We start from the raw sequence: 21,991 nt of genomic DNA, 5'->3' as shown, positions 1-21,991 counted from the left end.
TTTAGGCATGATAGATCTGTTGAGGATGAGCATACAGGACACATGGTCTCTAAACTCTTTTCCCCTGTTTCTAGAATCCTAGCACTTGTATCAATGCATAAGCACGGATATTTAGACATAAGGACTGATATTTTCCCAGGCCTCATACACTAATGAACCATTGTTTTGATAGCCTAGTTCCTTAGTAAGTTGCTGTGAGTTAACAATTTGTGCCCCTCCACATTCATTCATTCATTCATTCATTCATTCATTCATTCATTCTTTCATCAGTCAGTGAACTAGAGATACAACAATGAACAAGATAGCTACACTGGGCTGGGCACAGTGGCTCACACCTGTAATTCCAGCACTTTGGGAGGCCAAGGCGAGTGGATCACCTGAGGTCAGGAGTTTGAGACCAGTCTGGCTAACATGACGAAACCCCATCTCTACTAAAAATACAAAAGTTAGCTGGGCAGGGTGGCGCACATCTGTAGTTCCAGCTACTCAGGAGGCTGAGGCAGGAGAATCTCTTGAACCTGGGAGACAGAGGTTGCAGTGAGCTGAGATCGCGCCATTGCACTCCAGCCTGGGTGACAGAGTGAGACTCTGTCTCAAAAAAAAAAAAAAAAAAAAAAAAAAAGGAAAGCTATACTGCATTATTTATGTACTGTAATGTTCTAATAAGAAAAATAGTTATCTATGGGATAAATGTTTTGAGTAGGGAAGGACAGGGTGTAATAAGAGTATGTGGGGGACAGGGGAGTTGATACAGGGAAAAATAATGGTAGCTTGGCCTAGCCAGTGGGGTAGGAAAGAGAAGGATTCCAGAAACATTTATAAAGGAAGTAGATGAAGCAAGACTTTGTAAGAGATTCCAAGTGGGAAGAAGAAGAGAAAATTTATGGATGCTTTCAGGTTCTGGCTTGAGCATCTGCATCAACACTGCCATTTACTAAAATGAAGAATCCTTGAGGAGGAGCCTTTTGGGGAGTCAAGATCATTTAAAACTGGAAATCTGGGGTTCCTCTAAGATGTCTAAGTTGGCTTGTTAAGTTGATAGTTGGAGATATATATATGTGTGTATGTGTATGTATATATGTATCTAGATTTCAGTAGAGCTCTGTTCTACAGATACAGTTGGGCGATTAGTCATCTATGAGTAGTAATTGCATTGAAGCAGTGGGCCTGGAGATCATCCAAGGAGAATGGAGAGAATGTAAAGAGAAAACTGAAGACAGAGCTCTTTTGAGTTCCTTCCTTCTCATCAAAGGCTGCCTGGAATAGATAGCATGAAGCAGGCGATAGTTTTCTGCATGAACTCAGCACTGTTCAATAGAAATGTAACACAAGCCACATAGTAATTTTAGCTTTTCTAATAGCCACATTTTTTTTAAAGTAAAAAGAAACAGATGAAGTTAATTTTTTTTTTTTTTTTTTTTTTTTTTTTTGAGACGGAGTCTCGCTTTGTCACCCAGGCTGGAGTGCAGTGGCGCGATCTTGGCTCACTGCAAGCTCCGCCTCCTGGATTCATGCCATTCTCCTGCCTCAGCCTCCCAAGTAGCTGGGACTACAGGCACCCGCTACCACATCTGGCTAATTTTTTGTATTTTTAGTAAAGACGGGGTTTCATCGTGTTAGCCAGGATGGTCTCGATCTCCTGACCTTGTGATCTGCCCGCCTCCGCCTCCCAAAGTGCTGAGGTTACAGGTGAGCCATCGCGCCTGGCCCAGATGAAGTTAATTGTAATGTATTTTATTTTAGCCTATTATATCTAAAATATTATTAATATTTCAATATATAATCAATACAAGAAAATTTTAAAATATTTTGCATTCTTTTTTAATACTAAGTCTTTGAAATCTAGTATATGTTTTCCACTTAACAGCATGTCTCAATTCAGACTAGCCACACTTTCAGTGCTCAGTAGCTACATGTGACCAGTGGTTACTGTATTTGACATCTCAACTCTAGTTCACCTTGGCCATCTCTCATCCTCAGTTTGTATGAGAGAATTGTAAGTATAATTTCTTGATTTTTCTTAGCATTTAGCAGTGGTTCTCAACCAAGGACAATTTTGCAGTGTATGACAATGTTCTGAAACATTTCTGATTGTCCTTCTTGGCTAGGGGAGGGTAGTTCTACTGTTCCCTAGTGGGTAAAGTTCAAGGATGCTACTAAACACACATCCTATAATGTGTATAGGACAGCCTCCCACAGCATAGAATGATCCGTCCAAAATGTCAGTAGTGCTGAGGTTGAGAAACCCTGCTTTAAAGTTATACTGCCCTTAAACAGTTCAGATTGGATACTTATTGAAAGATACTCACACAACTTTGATTTTGATTTCTAGTTGGTTGCAAATCAATAATAAAAATAATTATAGTTAATGTTTACATAAACCTTTAAAGTGTATAGCTGAACTTTTGCATACATTATCTCATTAGCTGGGCTGTAAGTTTAGTTTTCTTCCTACTCTACCACAAATGTCTCCTTAATCATAAGATTTATGTAATTATTATTGACATTTATTAGCAAATATTTTACACTTGGATTGTAATTTTAATTTCTCAAGATTTTTGATGGAACTATTAAAATACTTCTGTGAGTTAAATTTTATTACTAGGTCATATTTCAACTCCATTCTTATGGTTCTTTCACTAGTGTGGGTATAACCCTCTAGAACTTGTTGTGGGGAGGTCTGATATGTATGTTTTCTTACTCTTATGATTACCCGAATTTCTAGCTCCATCAACTTTCTTCTCTCCCTCATCCCCATCCAGATCCCACCTACTCTCACCTCTGTCTAGTAAGGGCAAAATAACTTAGTCTCCTTCCTTTGCTTATGCAATTCTCACTTTTATAACATTCCTTAAAATATTCTATGTATAGATTGATTTCTAGTAAGACCTAGGAATCCATATTAAGTCATAGGAAGGAATTTTTTTCTACCAAGTTTTAATGAAACTAGTAAGGATAATAAGAAAAATAAATCACCAGGGTACACCCCATTTGTTTGAATAATGTTAAGCACCAAACAGTCAGTGCTTAATAAAGAAAATTAATATTTTCAGAATTATAAAGGAAAATGCTAAAGCCCTTAGTCGTGAAAGAAACATTAAGTTTTTAGTAAGATAAGTGGAAAGAAAGCAGCCATGAATTGTGAGAATTTATCCTGAAAGGTCACCATAACTTGATGAGACTATAAATGCTTAAGGTTGAGAAGTTGGATTCTTAACTCCATTACGTAAAAAAACTAAGCATCTACTGTCTTCTTTCAGGCAAATGCCAAGAAATACAGATTTCAGAAAGCTTATAAAACTTTGGCTATTTAGAGAAAATGACATCCTTACTGCTTTGAATAAGCAAACAATTGGTTAACAAAGTGTGATTGCTGTAATGCTTACTTGATTCCTTAGGAGAGACTCTCATGTGTGCTCCAGATTGGTTTGGAGGACTTTGCACAATACATCTCAGGGAGGCGTAATTTACCAAGGCCAAAGGAGTAGGCTTGGATTTGAAGTATGCCACAGACAATACTTTTTTCAAATTCCACTACTATGACTTTTTTAACTTCGTGAGATTCTGTATTATAGAAGGAGAAAGAAAGGTCCTCTTGGAAAAATATACTTAGTTTGCGATTCATTTAAAAAATCAACCAAAGCTTTATTCAAGCTTTTAATACATTCTAGACAAGAATTTCCCCATGCCAGATGCTCTCAAGGCCTTCTCTGCCCATAGTGTTAATGGCGTATACAAGTTGTAGCATCAGGAGAATCAGCTGGTACAAGGTGACCTGTGTTGCACTACTGGCTTAGTGCATTCAGGACTTTTGTCATCCGTCGACTTTTTTGATTCTTTCCATACGCATTGCTCATAATTTTAAGAAGCCTCATTTTAACAACAACATGTGTAGATAATAAAGGTCAGTTGATTGCAAAGAATCATTGATTGCCAAAGCTGGAATAGAACTTATTATTCTCTTTTCTTCCTGTGCCCTTTATAAGTGAACACTTGCTCCACTAATGTTCTTGGTGAATTATTTTTTAATTAGTGCCCTTCCTTTTTCAGCTGAATGCAAACTCTTTGTTATCCTTCCCTGTGCAACCACTTTCCTCATTAAACCTTACGGATTTGGGGAAGCAATTGTGTTGCATTTTTCTCCCGAAAACCTGATGTTTCCCAGAAGGTTCTGGGATAGATAATCGTTGAATATAAATATTTTATTTTCTAAACTAAAAGTTAGTTTGAGCAAAGATACCCATCGGAGTTAAGATCAGAGTAACTCTGTCTCTGTGTATACTTATATTTTCAAAGTTTCTTAACAAAAGACCCAAGAGTATTATTAGCTACTTGGGGAAAGGACTAGTTAACTTCCAAATGGCAAACTCCCAGTTAATTGGTTTGGGATCCAGAGATGGCTTCCTTATAATTCAGTCCCCAGAGAAGCAAAGGAAGAGGAATAGATGTAGGCCTAGGAGAGAGAACCAAAGCACTACAGGAACAGTGCTGAGGAAAACTTTTCTAGGATTGCTTGGAAGGAAGGGAAATGGAGCATACTAGGAGTTTATGCAGCTTCCTGCTCCCTGTTGATTAAGGAAGTCACAAATAAAAGGGTCTTATTTCTTTAGAGGCTTTAGAAATACATAATGCTACAGATTCTCTTCTTGCTGTTCTCAGTGTTACAAATCGTTTTCAATTGCTCTCATTTGAAGTGTAAATACCTCTAAAGGGATAATGGCACCTGTCATTTCATTCTTATTGGAACTAGTATATTCAGTTTATTCCTTGTCTACTTCTTGCTGGGTCAGTTGGCTATTTTAGTTAGTGAAAGACATGGAAAAGTCATTTTAAAATGGAGAACGATAATCTTAAAAAAGGAAACTATGTGGTAGGTTGATAATCAGTGGGGTGCAGAGATGTAGACACGCAGAAGGACAAAATAAAATGTTGAGAGAGCACCAAAGGTAAACTTCATGTAGTTGGAATTATTATCCCTACCCCCAACCCTTTTTTTCTGTCACCCAGTATATGAGGATCAGGCTTAAGAAAGGGCAGATGCTATTATTCTAGGTATATAGGAAAGGGTTATAGGAGGATCATGGGATGAGAGTTTGGGGAAAGGGCAGGATATAACTTTTGTGCTTTCCAAGGGTATAAAACACTTCCAAAACTTCCCTTTTGTAATACTGCAATCACATTTTGTTGCTAACCACCCAGAGTTACTGCAGACTCCACAGGTTCAGGAACACAGCCCCCAACAAAACTGCCCTCACTTCACATGCTAGCCACAAGTTTGGAGATCTTCAGACTATCTATACATTTGATCAACTGGCTACAAATTCATGGGTTCCTATGACACCCTCGGGTTCAATAATTAGCTAGAGTGATTCATGGAACTCAGGAAAGCACTCTACTCATGATCTTGTAGTTTTATTATGATGGACAAAAGTCAGGATTAGTCAAATGAAGAGACACCACAGGGCAAGGTCTGGGGGCAGTCCCCAACACAGAGGTTTTAAGCCCTGTCCTGGTGGAGTCAGGACACCTTACCTTCCAGGCACATCCTTGTGTTCAGCCACCAGGAAGCTCTACCGGGCTTTAGTTTTTATTGGGGGTTTCATTACCCAAGTAGGCATGATTGATTGAATCACTGGCCATGTGGTTTGACTTGATCTCCAATCCTCCTCTCTTTTCTTTAGGTTGGGCTGGCTTAAAGCCCCAGCCCTCTAGTCACAGAGTTGGTCTTTCTGGTGTTCAACCCCCATCCTGGGTTGTGTTGATTCCACTACTGAGTATATATCAAAAAGGAAGAAAATCAATATATTGAAGAGATATCTGCACTCTATGTTTATTGCAGCACTATTCACAGTAGCCAAAATATAGAATCAACCTAAGAATCTATCAGCAGGTGAATGGATAAAGAAAATATAGTATATGTACACAATAGAATATTCAGCCATGAAAAAAAAAAAACTGGAAATCCTGTCATTTGCAGGAACATGATGGAACTGGAGGTTATTATGTTAACTGAAATAAACCAAGCCCAGAAAGGCAAATATCACGTGTTCTCACTCACATGTGTGAGCTTAAAAAGTAGATCTCATGAAGATAGAGAGTACATTGGTGGTTACCAAAGGCTAGGAATGGTGGGGTGGGAATAAAGAGAGATTGATTAATGGGTACAATTGTATAATTAGATGGAAGAAATAAGACCTGGGTTAGATCATCAGGATGACTATAATCCATTGTATATTTCAAAATAGCTGGAAGAGAATAATTCAAATGTTCCTACCAAAAGAAAAGATAAAGATTTAAGGTCATAAATATCCCAGTTACCCTGATTTGATTATATGAATGTACCAAATTATCACGTGTACCCTGAAAACTTGTACATTTAACATGTATCAGTTTTAAAAATAAAAACACAGATGCGATCCAAGGGCCTGCCATGAATAAGAAAGACACTCTCATCAGGAAATTCCAGTGGTTTAGAACCGCCATCCTATTGACAAAGATCAGACAAAATGTTAACTGTACAGTACCTTTTCTTTCCTTTTTGTTGATTGATTCATTCAATCAACCGTATACAATTCTTTAAACAAGTAAAATTCCAGAGCTATAACAGTAGACAAAAGAAACACTGTTTCTGCTTTTCTGGAAGATAGCCATGGAACAAGAGGTGGGAATGTGTTGCATGTAATGAAGGAGTATGTTACTGAGAAAGCTAAGGGTGTCACAGATAGTATCCCCGAGAAAGTCATATTTAAGTGGAAACCTGAGGGCTGAATAATACTGGGAGAATAGACATGGGAAGGGTTTCCAGGTGGAGGAAACGGCATGTACAAAAGGCCTGAGGTGAATGTGCTTGGTGTGTCGGTAGAACTGACAAAAGCCCTGTGAATCCAGAGCAGAGGTTTCAAAGGGGACAGTAGCAAGAGATGATTCTGGGGATTAAGCAGACCCAGATCATGAAAGTCTGAGAAAAGCAAGACCATAAGTTTCCTACAATGGGAAACCATTTTAGAATTGTAAGCATGACTTGACAACATATTAGAATTTTAGAGAGATTCTGACTCCCACATGGAACAAGACAAGAATTGATAGGAGGAGGCCAGTAAGACTATTTCAGCAGTGAGACATGAGATGATGATAGTTTACATTAGGAGGATAGCAGAAGTGAACTGATGAAGAGGGGTGTTTAGGAAATAGAAATAGCACCAATTTCTGATGAGGGTCCTCATCGGAGGTCTTGAGTGAAGAAGAAGGAGGAGGAGGAGGAAAGTAGAAGAATGGTTTTGTGTTTTTTAAATCATTATTGCCAACATGTATTGAGCACTCTTTCATGCCAGCCACCATGCTAATGAATTTCATTTAATCCTCAACAACGCTATAAGGTAGATATTGATATTTCTATGTCCATTTTACAGATAAGAAACAGTTATAGAGTTAGACATCATCCAGAATTAGATGACTAGCAGTTAGCAACTTCCAGGTTCTGACTTGAGCGACAGGGTACCGTTTCCCTAAGACAAGAAACCCTGGATCAGGAACAAAGTCTGTTGAGAAAAATGATGATTTCACTTTGGGATATGTTAAGTTTAAGAGAGTGGTGAGAAAGCCAAGTAGGGATTCAAGTAGTTGAGTCGCTGGGCACACATGCCCTTCCTTGCTAGAAGGGAACCTTCTTTGTGTTAAATGTTGAAGAAGCCTGGTGTAGACAATCATGGCAAACAGAATAGGTGTATGGATTTTTTTTTTTTTTAATGTGCTAGGAGACTCATCAGGAACATTATCAGACTAAGTATAGTGCCTTGTAGTTCCATTAGATACGTTGGCTGAGATTGGATTTGTAAAGTGAGCATAGGACTTTTAGAATTCATGTTTATTTCCGTTTACTTGAAAACCACTCGCTAATGGTATTAATTAAAGCAGAACCTTTTACTTAAAACTGGGTAATTAGCTCTGTTATTTCAGAAATATAAATAGAACTGTAAGTCATGAAATTGATGAATGTTCTTCCCACCAGCTAACATTTAACTACCAACCTCATGTCATCTTTCTTCATTCCCTCTTCCAATTTTATGTATAGCAAATCTTACCTAGTTTTGTAATGAAGATCATGTAGCAATTTATAATTAAACAGTAGAAGTGAAATGTTCTATTGTTGCTTCTGATTCAGTCTTAATTTTTCAATTTCTGATTAAAGCACTGCAAATTTAAAGTCTTGTAAACTCTCTCTTATTTGGAAATTGCTACTCACAAGTGTATGAAAACTGTAAAGTTTGCAAAATGTTTTACATGGTGTTCCAAATATCATCTGTCAGAGTATGAACATGTGCTAGCTAAAGCAATATGTTAAATAAGGCAAAGATGGAATTTACTTTGCATCACTTTCCAAACTCTCTCTATAGGCTGTAAGAGTGGATCTAATTGAATGAAATAAAGAGGGTAGAGGAGCAATGAGGATAAATGTAATCAGTGTAAAGAGCAGCAGCTCTGGTTAACTGATGCCCGGAGTCCACTCTCTCAGAAGGATCTCTCCACTTTGATGCTGGTCATACGTAATAAAAGCAGGGTAGTTTGGGCTTGGGCACAAAATAGGAGTTGGATAAATTTTTGTTGAATAAATGACCATACAACAATAACAACTCTTCCTCTTCCATTTATTAACATATTACTGTGTCCCAGGCATTGGGTTAAAGATTGTATGTGTATGATCTCATCTAATTCTTAAATTACTATCCCCATTTTGTGTCTAAGGACAATGAGGCAATCACTAGTCTCTTGTTAGGAGCTGGTAGTAGTGGAGCTGGGACTGAAACCTGGTTCTGTTAGGACTCTGGGGTCTGTACTCTTTTAGCTCAAAAATGTAAGACAGGAAGTTTCCCCCACTTTTGGTATATACACTGTTAGTAAAGTGTCCGTTTTAAAAATTGTTTGTTTTGAAATATAGTGAGGAAGCAGCATTTTTAAAATCTAAATCTCTTTTCATTAACTGTGAGTGCTGGAACTGGATTAGCATTTATAACCACAAATGTTACTGAAATATAAACTTTCTGCTTTGATACAATGAGAAGGAAACAGGAGGGGATACTTTGCATTATTTGATGTATGTTGGGAAGCCCGGCCATTAGGCAACATATTTGTAAACCACCTTAATTTCCTATATCTCCGATTAATCTGGAAAAAGAAGCAGGTTGAAGGTGATCTGTAGAGGGCTACCTGTATCTGTTAGAATTGTTTGTTCAAATGGATTTTTAATTTCTAGTAATTTATTGTTTGCTCCTCTCTCACGCCCAACCCAGATACCAAAAATCTAATTTTCTGATGACATCATTATATCTCTATAGCAGCTGGCTTTGAGAAAGGATTCTAAGTTCAGTGAGATCAGCAGCAAACGAACTTAGAAGAAACAGAAATCTTGTAAATATTCTTTTTTTTAAGAATGTGAAATTTGGAAATGATTTTTAAAGCAGTATAATTTAGAAATTATATATGTGTGTGTGTGTATGTGTGTGTGTATGTATGTGTGTGTGTGTGTATATATATATATATACACATAAAATTCAGAATTACTCTGTGGATTTCCTGTGTCTTTAAAATGCAACACACAATGATATTAGTGTTTTTTGAGGTTCTGGATGGGGGCCGAGGAGAGCGTAGCTAAGCATGGCCTCTGTCAGTTCTTCTTTGCAAGGATCGACTCTTAAGAGGATGGCTCCTCTGCCCTCCACCACCTTTTCTTTCCACTTCCTTTGGTGTTATTCTTAGTCTGTTTTCACCTCTGTTCTCTGCCTGCCTCATCTCTTCTGTTGAACTCTTCCCAGTCTTAGACCTCTAGTCAGAAACCAATGGGAAAGATTTTGTTGCTGTCCAACACCCTACAGTGACTGGGATGGTGGTGGGAATTCCGTGATGACATAGCTATCTATTGTTTCCTGAGAGGCATCATGTGTTGTTACACAATAAAAAGGTTTTTCGGGTCACTGAAAAAAATGTTTAAATCTGTCTCTGGTGCCTCACTTGAAGAATTCAAGAAAACTCACTAATAAACATGTATAATGCTAATTTAAGACGCAACCATTTAGAAGGGATTTTCAACTATCTGAATAATGTTGGAGCAACATGTGCCATTGTTTGGTTTGGCGAATCCTATAATGAATCCTGTAATATGTAAAGATGGCATTGCGTGAACCCATTCTTAATGAGACTAAATTATAATGGGAGTATTTCCATCCTTCACTCCTACTCAAAGCCTGTTCTTTCTCTTCCTTTTGCAATTCCCTGAAAGCTTTTTGCCTGCTGTTTGGTTATTGCTGCCACCTGATGTCTCAAAATAAAATTGCAGTGGGTTTGCTTTTTCCAAAAGATTCGCACTGTTCTGCATTTTATGGAAATAAGTATTTGAGAGCAACAGTTTTTCTTTTTACTCCTAAATAAGAGCATTCTGAAGTGATTACCTGTGGTAGGGAGATCATGCATATCATTCATTCCACAAGCAAAAGGTGGAACTAATAGTGCAGGAGGGAATGTAGGAGTCCTAATCCCTAGAATAGGACAAATTGCCATTGTGACCTTGGTGTGTACTTCACCTCATAAAATTGGACTCAGCGCTCTTAACAGCCTTATTCTGGCTTTAACGTTGTTTCATTGTGTGTACTTTTTTTATAAAAGCATAGCCCTTCTCCACGATACTATTTATTTTTTTGGACTAAAGTTCTCAGTGTTGAACAGGTTTTCTCTTTTTTTTAACTGATACATACTATTTCTACATATTTATAGGGTACATGTGATATTTTATTACATGCAGAGAATGTGTAATACCATGTCAGGGTGGCTGAAGTATTTATCACTTTGAGTATCGTTTCTACATGTTGGGAACATTAGAAGTCCTCTCTTCTTGCCATTTTGAAATATACAATATATTGTTGTTAACTATACTCACCCTACTCTGCTATTGAACATTAAAACTTATTCCTTCTATCTAACTATATGTACCCACTAACCATCCTCTCTTCATCCCTCACCTACCCAAAACACCTGCCCCACCTTCTGCTATCTATTATTCTACTCTACCTCCATGAGACCAACTTTTTTTAGCTCCCACATATGAATGAGAACATGCAATATTTGTCTTTCTGTGCCTGGCTTATCTCACTTAACACAGTGACCTCCAGTTCCATCCATGTTGCTATAAATTACAGGATTTTATTCTTTTTGTGGCCAAATAGTATTTTATTGTGTATATATACCACATTTTTCTTTATCCATTTATTTGTTGATGGACACTTAAGTCAATTCCTTATCTTTGCTGTTGTGAATGGTGCTGCAATAAACATGGGGGTGCAGGTATCTATTTGATATACTGATTTATTTTCCATTGGATAAATACTAGTAGTGGGATTGTTGGATCATATGATAGTTCTATTTTTAATATTTTGAGAAACCTCCATACTGTTTTCCATAGTGGCTATACTAATTTACATTCCCACCAACAGTGGATAAGAATTCCGCTTTCTCTGCATCCTTGCCAGCGTCTGTTATTTTTTGACTTTTTAATAACAGCTACTCTAACTGGGGTAAGATGATACCTCATTGTCATTTGGATTGGATTTCTGTGATGATTGGTGATGTTGAGCATTTTTTCATTTATCTGCTGGCCATTGGTATGTCTTCTTTTGAGAAATATCTATCCATATCCTCGGCCCACTTTTTAATAAGTTTACTTGATTTTTAAACTGTTCAGTTGTTTGAGTTCTTCGTATATTCTAGATATTAGTCCCTTGTCAGATGGATAGTTTGCAAATATATTCTCCCATTCAACAGGTTGTCTCTTCACTCTGTTGATTATTTCCTTTGCTGTGCAGACGCTTTTTGGTTAAATATGTTTTCTTATAGAGCTATGTTAAATAGATGTTCACATTTTCATTGTTTGCATAGATAGCTTTGATAGCTTTCCTTTGCTCAATTATCAGAGACACAGCTGAAGACTCTATTGTTTTTTTGGATTTTTTTTTTTTTTTTTTTGAGACAGAGTCCCACTCTGTCACCCAGGCTGGGATGCAGTGGCGTGATCTCGGCTCGCTGCAACCTTCATCTCCTGGGTTCAAGCAATTCTCCTGCCTCAGCCTCCCAAGTAGCTGGGACTACAGGCATGTGCCACCACGCCTGGCTAATTTTTTGTATTTTTAGTAGAGTCGGGGTTTCACCCGTCTAGACCATGTTAGCCAGGATGGTCTAGATCTCCTGACCTCGTGATCTGCCCGCCTCGGTCTCCCAAAGTGCTGGGATTACAGGCATGAGCCACCACGCCCAGCGACTCTCTATTGTTAATACAGCCATAACCAGAATAACACTTCTCTTCTTGCTTAGTTATTCAGGGACTTCCTTTGCTTAACTTTGTACTTATAGTACATGTTAAGATTACAAAGTCAACTGTGCTGCTTGCAAAGTTCATAGATTTTTTTTTTTAAAAAATGAAATCTGGATTTTAAAAGATTTATAATTACACTGTTCAATTTTCCTTTGCATTTTGAAATATAACATTAATATTCCCATAGGTTAGAGGGAAATCTAAAGAAAGTTTTCTTGATATGGAGAGTGAAGGGAGATAGTTTACTGTATGTCATGAAATTTTTTAAAATTCTGATGAATATTACAACTTGGCAAAGCCTTTCCTGGAAGATTCTGTTATCTTAAACTGATGTAAAGAATATTTTGTTTATGTGCAATATTTTAGCAGATATTTTGGGTTTTGCTATTTCTTTTAGTTGTATTGTAAATTATTCATCCTTTGTAATTCTGTAAGTGGTTAAAGCAAAGTCAAGTGAACATGAAGCCTTACCTTCAACTAGTTTTGGCCTAATTGTTAACAGATTTTTTTTTTTTTTTTTTTTTTTTTGAGACGGAGTCTCGCTCTGTCGCCCAGGCTGGAGTGCAGTGGCCGGATCTCAGCTCACTGCAAGCTCCACCTCCCGGGTTTATGCCATTCTCCTGTCTCAGCCTCCCGAGTAGCTGGGACTACAGGCACCCGCCACCTCGCCCGGCTAGTTTTTTGTATTTTTTAGTAGAGACGGGGTTTCACCGTGTTAGCCAGGATGGTCTCGATCTCCTGACCTCGTGATCCGCCTGTCTCGGCCTCCCAAAGTGCTGGGATTACAGGCTTGAGCCACCGCGCCCGGCAACAGATCTTTTATAGAATTGAATCTTGGGGCGCCTGGTGGGTGGAGAACCTACTGAATAAAATAAAAATGGATTTGGACCTTCTGTTATTAATTATGTTTAGATACTATCCCTATTCAGATGAGTATGAATCCTAATTTAATAAAGTTTGCTTTGTCATTGTCTTTTGCTTACATATTTTCTGACAGGTTTCAGTGGGATTGTTGTAAAATCTTGCGACTTACAGCCTCAAGTGATTGACTTATAATTAAATATGAAACCCTTACTGAGTTCCTTTGAAACTATTAATTTTGTTAGACTATTGAAAAGTTATTGTTACTACTATCAGGTTTATCTGGCATATTTCCTTATAAGCTGTAACAGACTGATCATAATGTCATCATCTGCTTGCAACTGAAACTTCTCTTTTTTAAATACTTCATAATTTTATTAAGCATTGCTATGAGATTTTTGCTTATTATTCAGTTTTTTGTTTTTTGTTTTCTGAATTGAATACTGCATAAAGGTGTATGAAGATTTTAACAGAGTGGTTAAAAGCCTAGTCTCTGAAGCCAAATTTCCTGAGTTTGAATCCTGGCCTACTTTGCTCTATCACCTTGGGCAATTTATTTAACTGCTGTGAACTTCAGTTTCCTAACATGTCAGAGGAAAATAATAACAGGAACTACCTAATAGGGTTGTTGTGATGATTAAGTGTAGATAGGCAGATAGATAGATCATCTATCTCATGAGTTATTTATTTAGCTGAAATAAATTCTAAGATATTTTATTTATTGATTGATACCTGCAAATGTTCCTTATTCTGGGATTGTCTTTGTCTTTCCAGGTCTAGGGAAAACCATAGGATATTCAAGTATTAAAATATTGCATCTACATATATATAAGTTTATTCATATGTTGTGAATTGTCTTATAGCCCCAACTTTAGGTGATTGGGAAGGTAAGGGGGTGCGGTAAAAGAAAAATTAAGACATGACCTCAACTTTTGACAGATGGTTTATTGGAGACATTTAGTGTGACCCACTCCCTTGGCCACCAGAAAGAAGCCTTCCCTCACTTTCCAGTTGAAGGCAGGCTCTGCAGAAAAGGCTCCCATGGCACTCTGCTCTGTCATGAAATAATTGTTTCTTTCTTTCTTTTCCTACTAGATTGTATGCTCTGTGATGCCAACATTTTCCCCCCCACTTTTTAAAGTTCCTAGCACATGTCTTACTCAAAAGTGTGTGGCACATATTTGTTGAATTATTAAATGAGCTCTCATTCTGGAGCAGAACAAAATGTGATGCATATTGTACATCACATGTTTTCTGAAAACTGTTATAACTAGAACTCAAGTTTCCAGTATCCTGGACCATGGTACTTTTTCACTCGTTCTACTACACTCTGAAAATTTAAGGTCTAGAGAAGAGTTAAGTAATATCTCCAAATAACAGTATGATAGATGCAGAATATACAAATCCCAAAGGGCTATGGAAAGTGAGAGGCAAGTATAAGTTCTGTCAGTTGGTGGATGGTAAGGTAAGTACAGGAAGGTTTAATGAAGGAAGAGACGTTTGAGTTGGACTTTTAAGGATAGATTTTGGATAGAAAGGTGTGGAAAAGGTTACTCTAGCCATAAACAGTATTTTATAACATTATATATATCATATTAGTCTTGATATCTTTAATGTCATTAATACATCTTTAAATATACATATGTTACTCAGCTAATGATCTTGTTCTATTTCAGTGAACAACGTGGGAATGTCATATGAGTATCCTGAATACTTTTTGGATGTTCCTGACTTGGACAATGTAAGTCTTTCTTTGTATATCATGGTAACAAAAAGAATGCATGCAAGTATTGGTATAACAATTCACACTATGACACTGGAGTCCAGCTGCCTGTGGTTCACACCCTGGCTTTTCTGCTTACTACCCGAGTTCCCTGGGTATGGGCCTAGCCATGCTTAGTCTCAGTTTCCTTGCTCATAAAATGGGCAGCTTCATAGGGATATTAGAAGGATGGAATGAGAAAATATTTATCACCTCACTTATACAGTGCTAGATTCAAATAATAGCTCTAGTTTTGTTGTTACTCTTATTTTTGTTTGTGTTATATCAAAATAGCTCTGTTTTAAGTTTTAGGACTCTAAACATCAACTTAAAAATTGCAAATATGTTAATATACAGCACCATGATTGATTCAGGTAAACCAGCTCTACCAAAATGAAAGTGACATCCTTGATGCATGCATAATCCTTTACTGAAAACGAGAAAAGCATATCATTGAAGGACTATGTAAAAATTTTAAAATTATTGAAAATCCTAGGTTCAGTGATTTCTATGCTCCATACTAGCAGAAAGGAGATTGCAAAGTATTCTATTTATTTTAGATTTAATGTGTCTTTTTACTTCCAGATTTTACTTGCACATATACTTTGGATTCTGCATGTTAGCATCACTTATCACCTTAGTTAGGAAAATATAACACTGAGAGTAAAATAAAATCTGCCTCTCTACCCCAGCTCTTGTCATTTTTCCAAAATCTCTGCAATATTTGGAGAAATGTTTAATGCTTCTCTAGATTGCTTCTCTAGATTGCCTAAGTAGATATTTAATAGGGTCACTTTCATCATCAAGTATATATAAAATTCTCAATTTTTTTGCAGGTGATCAAGAAGATGATAAATATTAATATTCTTTCTGTTTGTAAGGTAAGCAGCCTTGTTATAAAGATGTCATCCTTTTTTGGTTCTTTCTATTTAAAAACACTGACATAATCAACTTGTTCACCTGCATCTACTCTTGTTTAGATGCAGATACATGTATTCCAGATAAAAGTGGTCTATTAAGTTATTTCTTAAGAAAGTATAAAGAACTGAAGGTGCTTGTATGATTTGACTTTTCATTTATTTTTATTTTATTTAATTTTTATTTCCATAGGTTATTGGGGAACAGGTGATGTTTGGTTACATGAGTAAGTTCTTTAGTGGTGATTTGTGAGATTTTGGTGCACCCATCACTTGAGCAGTATACTCTGCACACAATTTGTAGTATTTTATCCCTTACCCCCTTCCCATCCTTTTCCCCTGAGTCCCCAAAGTCCATTGTATCATTCTTATGCCTTTGCATCCTAGTAGCTTAGCTCCCTCTTATGAGTGAGAACACAGGATGTTGGTTTTCCATTCCTGAGTTACATCACTTAGAATAATAGTCTCCAGTCTCATCCAAGTTGCTATAAATGCCATTAATTAGTTCCTTTTTATGACTGAGTAGTATTCCATCATATATATATGTATATATATGCCATATATATATGTATTTTTATATATATATATATATATATATCTCTCACAGTTTCTTTCTCCACTTATTGATTGATGGGCATTTGGGTTGGGTCGACGCTTTTGCAATTGCGAATTGTGCTGCTATAAACTTGCATGTGCAAGTATCTTTTTTGTATAATGACTTCTTTTCCTCTGTGAAAACACCCAGTAGTGAGATTGCCAGAACAAATAGTAATTCTACTTTTGGTTCTTTAAGGAATTGCCACACTGTTTTCCATAGTGGCTGTACTAGTTTACATTCCCACCAGCAGTGTATGAGTGTTCCGTGTTCACTGCATCCATGCCAACATCTATTATTTTTTGATTTTTTAATTACTGCCATTCTTGCAGGAGTAAGGTGGTATGGCATTGTGGTTTTGGTTTGCATTTCCCTGATCATTAGTGATGCTGAGCATTTTTTCATGTGTTTGTTGGCCATTTGCATATGTCTTTTGAGAATTGTCTATTCATATCCTTAGCCCACTTTTTGATGGGATTATTTGTTTTTTTCTTGCTAATTTGTTTGAGTTCATTATAGGTTCTGGATATTAGTCCTCTGTCAGATGCATAGATTGTGAAGATCTTCTCCCATTCTGTGGGTTGTCTGTTTACTCTGCTGATGTTCCTTTTGCCATGCAGAAGAGTTTAGTTTAATGAATGAAGTCCTAGCTATTTATTTTTGTTTTTATTGCATTTGCTTTTGGGTTCTTGGTCATGAAATCCTTGCTTAAGTCAATGTCTAGAAGGGTTTTTCCAATGATATCTTCTAGAATTTTTATAGTTTCAGGTCTTAAATTTAAGTCCTTGATCCACCTTGAGTTGATTTTTGTATAAGGTGATAGATGGGGATCCAGTTTCATTCTTCTACATGTGGCTTGCCAATTATCCCAGCACCATTTGTTAAATAGGGTGTCTTTCTCCACTTTATGTTTTTGTTTGCTTTATTGAAGATCAGTGGGCTGTAAGTGTTTGGCTTTATTTATGGGTTCTCTATTCTGTTCAGTTGGTCTATGTGCCTCTTTTTATACCAGTACCATGCTGTTTGGTGACTATGGCATTACAGTGTAGTTTGAAATCAGGTAATGTGATGCCTCCAGATTTGTTCTTTTTGCGTAGTCTTTTTTTTTTTTTTTTTTTGGCTATGTGAACTTTCTTTTGATTCCATATGAATTTTAGGATTGTTTTTTCTAATTCTGTGAAGAATGGTGGTGGTATTTTGATGGGAATTTCATTGAATTTGTAGATTGCTTTTGTCAGTATGGTCATTTTCACAATATTGATTCTACCCATCCATGATCATGGGATGTGTTTCCATTTGTTTGTGTCATCTATGATTTCTTTCAGCAGTGTTTTGTAGTTTGTTAAATGCTTTTTGTTTATTAAATGACTTCTATATGCAAGCACTGTGGTAGGTATTGGGACTACAAAAACTTAGGCTGGTGACTTATTTTTACAAAGATTTAATCCGCACGCTATTTGTCACTGATAAATTGTTTCCATTTTGTCTTCCCCATGGTTTTCAGTTGAGGAACTTAAATGTTGTGATAAAGCATTGTGTGGGGAATATGGAACTATAAAGTAATGGGTGTGATTTTTAATAGTCACTCATAATAACTTGTCTGGTTGCTAGTTGCTAAGCACGTGTTACAGTCATGTCACATGTATGTGCCAACAAAAAACAAGCCAATACCTGCCAAAGGAAGGAATACTTAGCGAGTGTGAGCATCTCAACACCTTTTTTTCTTTTCTTTTTTTTTTTTTTTTTTTTTGAGACGGAGTCTCGCTCTGTCGCCCAGGCTGGAGTGCAGTGGCGCGATCTAGGCTCACTGCAAGCTCCGCCTCCTGGGTTCACGCCATTCTCCTGCCTCAGCCTCCTGAGTAGCTAGGACTACAGGGGCCCGCCACCGCGCCCGGCTAATTTTTTGTATTTTTAGTAGAGACGGGGTTTCACTGTGGTCTCGATCTCCTGACCTTGTGATCCGCCCGCCTCGGCCTCCCAAAGTGCTGGGATTACAGGCTTGAGCCACCGCGCCCAGCCTGCACCTTTTTTTCTTATATTGTATTAGTAACTATAAAAATATACTGTACCTTGGTTATACATACCAGAGCAGTGAAAAAAAATTGCCTGAGGCAGAATTCTCATGGGCAGTGTCAGATACTTGAAATTTGAACATACTCATAGAAAGCCAAATCCATTTTCAATAACCATTTATACTAGTTTAAGGAAATTCAAAACATGTTTAACTCAATGTTTAACTTTACTGTTATTAGCCAAGTTTTTTTCTCATATAAGATTCAGTTTAAGTGAGGTAAACTAATTACAAGTGGACCTGTGAGTGAGTCTGGAGCAAGACTCTCATGCACAAAATTGATGCTTTTAAAACATGGCTAATAGGAATATATCTAATAGTCCCAAGATCATTTTAAGGGCTCTCAAAACGTTATTGTTGTTCTTAAACTCAGAGCTGATACAGATTTTGACAATATGTGGAACTATGACTTTATTTTTTAGCAAGCAAAGGTTTTTGATCAAAGTTAATATCACTTCTAGTCTACAACTTACATATTTTATAATTTTTGCCTTTTGAAATGACCAATGTGTACTATTATTTTGATATACCTTTTCTGGTACATTTGGCCAAGTGCTTGAAAATAATAAGTGTTAAAAACAATGTACGGCCGGGCGCGGTGGCTCAAGCCTGTAATCCCAGCACTTTGGGAGGCCGAGACGGGCGGATCACGAGGTCAGGAGATCGAGACCATCCTGGCTAACACAATGAAACCCCGTCTCCACTAAAAATACAAAAAAAAAAAAAATTAGCCGGGCGTGGTGGCGGCACCTGTAGTCCCAGCTACTCGGGAGGCTGAGGCAGGAGAATGGCGGGAACCCGGGAGGCGGAGCTTGCAGTGAGCCGAGATCGCGCCACTGCACTCCAGCCTGGGCGACAGAGCGAGACTCCGCCTCAAAAAAAAACAAAAAAAAAACAAAAAAAAACAAAAAAAAAAACAATGTACATGTGTTTCATAATATCTTGTGCCGAGTTAATGATAAAATATGTTTGTTTCAGTTTTATTTTCTAGAATTGTTAAAACTAATTTCAGAGTAGTCTTCTGATAATTTTAACTCCTCTGTCAGATAAACCATGTAAACCATTTACTTTAGATCCATTAGTATTTTCTCTTATAACCTCCTGCTTGTCTACACTGACATGTTTGTATACTTTTATGGTGTAAAACCCTGGCCTCTTCAGTCTCCATGAACATGCCATCCCTTGGCTCGCAGTCTGCAGAAAACTAATGATAGAAAGCCAAGGTCCTGGCCTTAATCTGTGAGAATCAGTCATCCTGCTGTGCTTCATGGTCACAGACTTTATCCTTCATGCAGCATCTGAGCACAGATCAGCATGGTCAGTGGTCATCACGGTGAGTCTCTGCTTAAAGACCAAATGGGGGAAAGTATGGATAAAACAGCACAAATCGAAGAGCACCATAGAGTAACTTTCAGCGTTTTAAATATAATGGTGAAATAAACATGAGATACGATTTTTAATGTCTTGACAAATTATAAAATGCTTCTCCCACCTCTTCATCCTTCCTCCTCTTCATTCTTTATTGACATTGGCATATATACTTGTTCCCATGAAATGATTTAGTGGAGACAAATGCTAATTTATTAAACACTTGCATGCCATATTGATGGTAAGTATCATTGGCAGAACTGGATATCTACTTACAATTTTTATACATAAGCTTTCTTTTGCAAACCTAATCCCATTTAAAAAGCACTAAGGGAGTTTGCTATTTAAAGCACTTCTTCATGGAGCCAAATAAGCATCCCTTCATTCATCTTTAGTATGAATCTGAATTTTCCTGTTCCTTTGTGATATGTACTTCTAATAGAAAACAAATCAAAACTCTCAAGGTATGGAATCAATGGATCAGGGAATTAATATCATCTGGAGGCTTGGCCAATTAGTTTTTGTTGTACTATATGCAGAATCAATGTAGTTGACATCTCTGAGCACAGTTGACTGGTGACCATTCAGATATGGAAATGACTTGACTGGAGCAGTGGGAGGTGAGTGGTGTGCAGTGGCTAACCAGCAGGTAAGAAGAGGAAGTTAGGGCATGATTGTGCAAGTCCTTGAGTGCTGTGCTTAACAGGCTAGAGAGCCACAGAAAGCCTTCAAGCAGATGTAAGGTGTGATCTGATCTATGTTTTAGGCAGTTCTAATGGCAGAGTGACTTGGTAATAGGTGTTTTATGATGCATGTGTTTTTCTTATTTTTACTGAGAGAAAGGCATTCACCTTGACGAAATTTTGTGTGTAACGCTCCCAGGTTTAGGGCTGTTTGATGCTGCTGTGATTTGCCCTATAATATATTTGGATGAATTGTACCTATTGTTCTTTAGTTGACTGTGTTACGTTGCCAGGGACAGGGCCACATTTTCAGTAGCAATGGCTGTTTGGAGCCCTGGGGTAACTTAAAAGAAGATGAAAATTGGTGCATCTTCAGAATCTCCAAAGGTTTTATTGTGGCTGGACATCAGGGGAACTGGGGCATGGATGTCTGCAGCCTAACGCCACAATGACTTTCTCAGAAAAGACCTGTATAAGGAAGAGAACAACCTCTTCTCACCATCAATGTTGGGCCAGGTTTTATCTCCTCATTAAACTACATGACAGGGAATAACTGGCTGAGGAGTGTTCCAGGAGAGATTGGTGAAATCAGCTTGGCCTTGTGACTTTGGGCTTGTGTCCCTACTTTGGAGATGTTTGCTGAGAAGGGCCCCAGCATCTTATTGTAAGGTCTGTAGTGTGCCATGAACATTGAATGACCTGGCTTTACACTCCTTCAGATCCATATATTTATGTTCTGGATCAGTAGGTCAGATGATTGTAAAACTCCATGTTGTAAAAGTTCCATGTTTCAATAGAGGAATGAAAGAAGTGAAATATCCTGAGACCAAAGAAATTGCTGGTCACCACCAGATGAAATGGTAGTAATGTGGCCAGAAAAATATTGAGGAAGAAATATTAATCAGAAAGTTTTGACTATAGACCCTTGATGTTTAATCTTAAGCAGTTCTTCCAGGCCACTTAGTTCTCCAGTTTTGTCTGATGGTTTTACTTTTCGATCTTGTCCAGTATTTTGAGTTTGTTCCTTTCTTCCCTCTCAGTGGCTCACTTCAATGGGCTTTCCCTTTACGAGGGATGTTTCGAAGCCTTGTTGCCTGCTTTTCCAGTTTTACTCTTAAATCCTTCAGGGATAAATTTAGTCTTGTTCCTGTTCCCTGCCTGCATATAGTTAACTGATGTAGAAACTCTATATGTAGGTAACCAATATGGCAGGTAGATCAGTCTCAAACTGTAAGAGAAGTCCTACTCGACAGGGCTTTCTTCTGATTGCAGATGCTCTGTGACTAAAATCTAAGATACATCTTATTTCTCATCAAGAACAATGACCTTTATCCCAGAAACGGTGGAGTTTAGAGACAACTGAACCTCAAGACATTGAA

The 21,991-nt window shown here is 37.5% G+C and overlaps 1 protein-coding gene and 1 long non-coding RNA gene across 7 annotated transcripts in view; one reads left to right on the top strand and one right to left on the bottom strand.

Moving 5' to 3' along the window:
- The window catches only part of HSD17B12 (hydroxysteroid 17-beta dehydrogenase 12), a 278,867-nt gene that overhangs the window by 224,408 nt on the left and 32,468 nt on the right, over positions 1–21,991 (top strand). For all 6 annotated transcript variants that reach the window (XM_074013910.1, XM_074013912.1, XM_074013909.1 and 3 more), the window contains 2 exons: positions 14,893–14,957; positions 15,815–15,859. In XM_074013910.1, coding sequence (XP_073870011.1) covers positions 14,893–14,957; positions 15,815–15,859 — 110 coding nt within the window. The remainder of the gene's footprint in view (positions 1–14,892; positions 14,958–15,814; positions 15,860–21,991) is intronic.
- LOC141408454 (uncharacterized) lies at positions 17,650–19,170 on the bottom strand. Its single transcript, XR_012423313.1, has 2 exons — positions 18,515–19,170; positions 17,650–18,205 (listed from the first exon to the last, which is right to left on the bottom strand). It is a non-coding gene; the product is annotated as an uncharacterized lncRNA (long non-coding RNA).

The sequence above is a fragment of the Macaca fascicularis genome, chromosome 14, assembly GCF_037993035.2.
Source record: "Macaca fascicularis isolate 582-1 chromosome 14, T2T-MFA8v1.1".
Classification (NCBI taxonomy): domain Eukaryota; kingdom Metazoa; phylum Chordata; class Mammalia; order Primates; family Cercopithecidae; genus Macaca; species Macaca fascicularis.
Note: the sequence above shows the minus strand (reverse complement) of the source record. Positions and strands in the feature narration are given on the sequence as shown.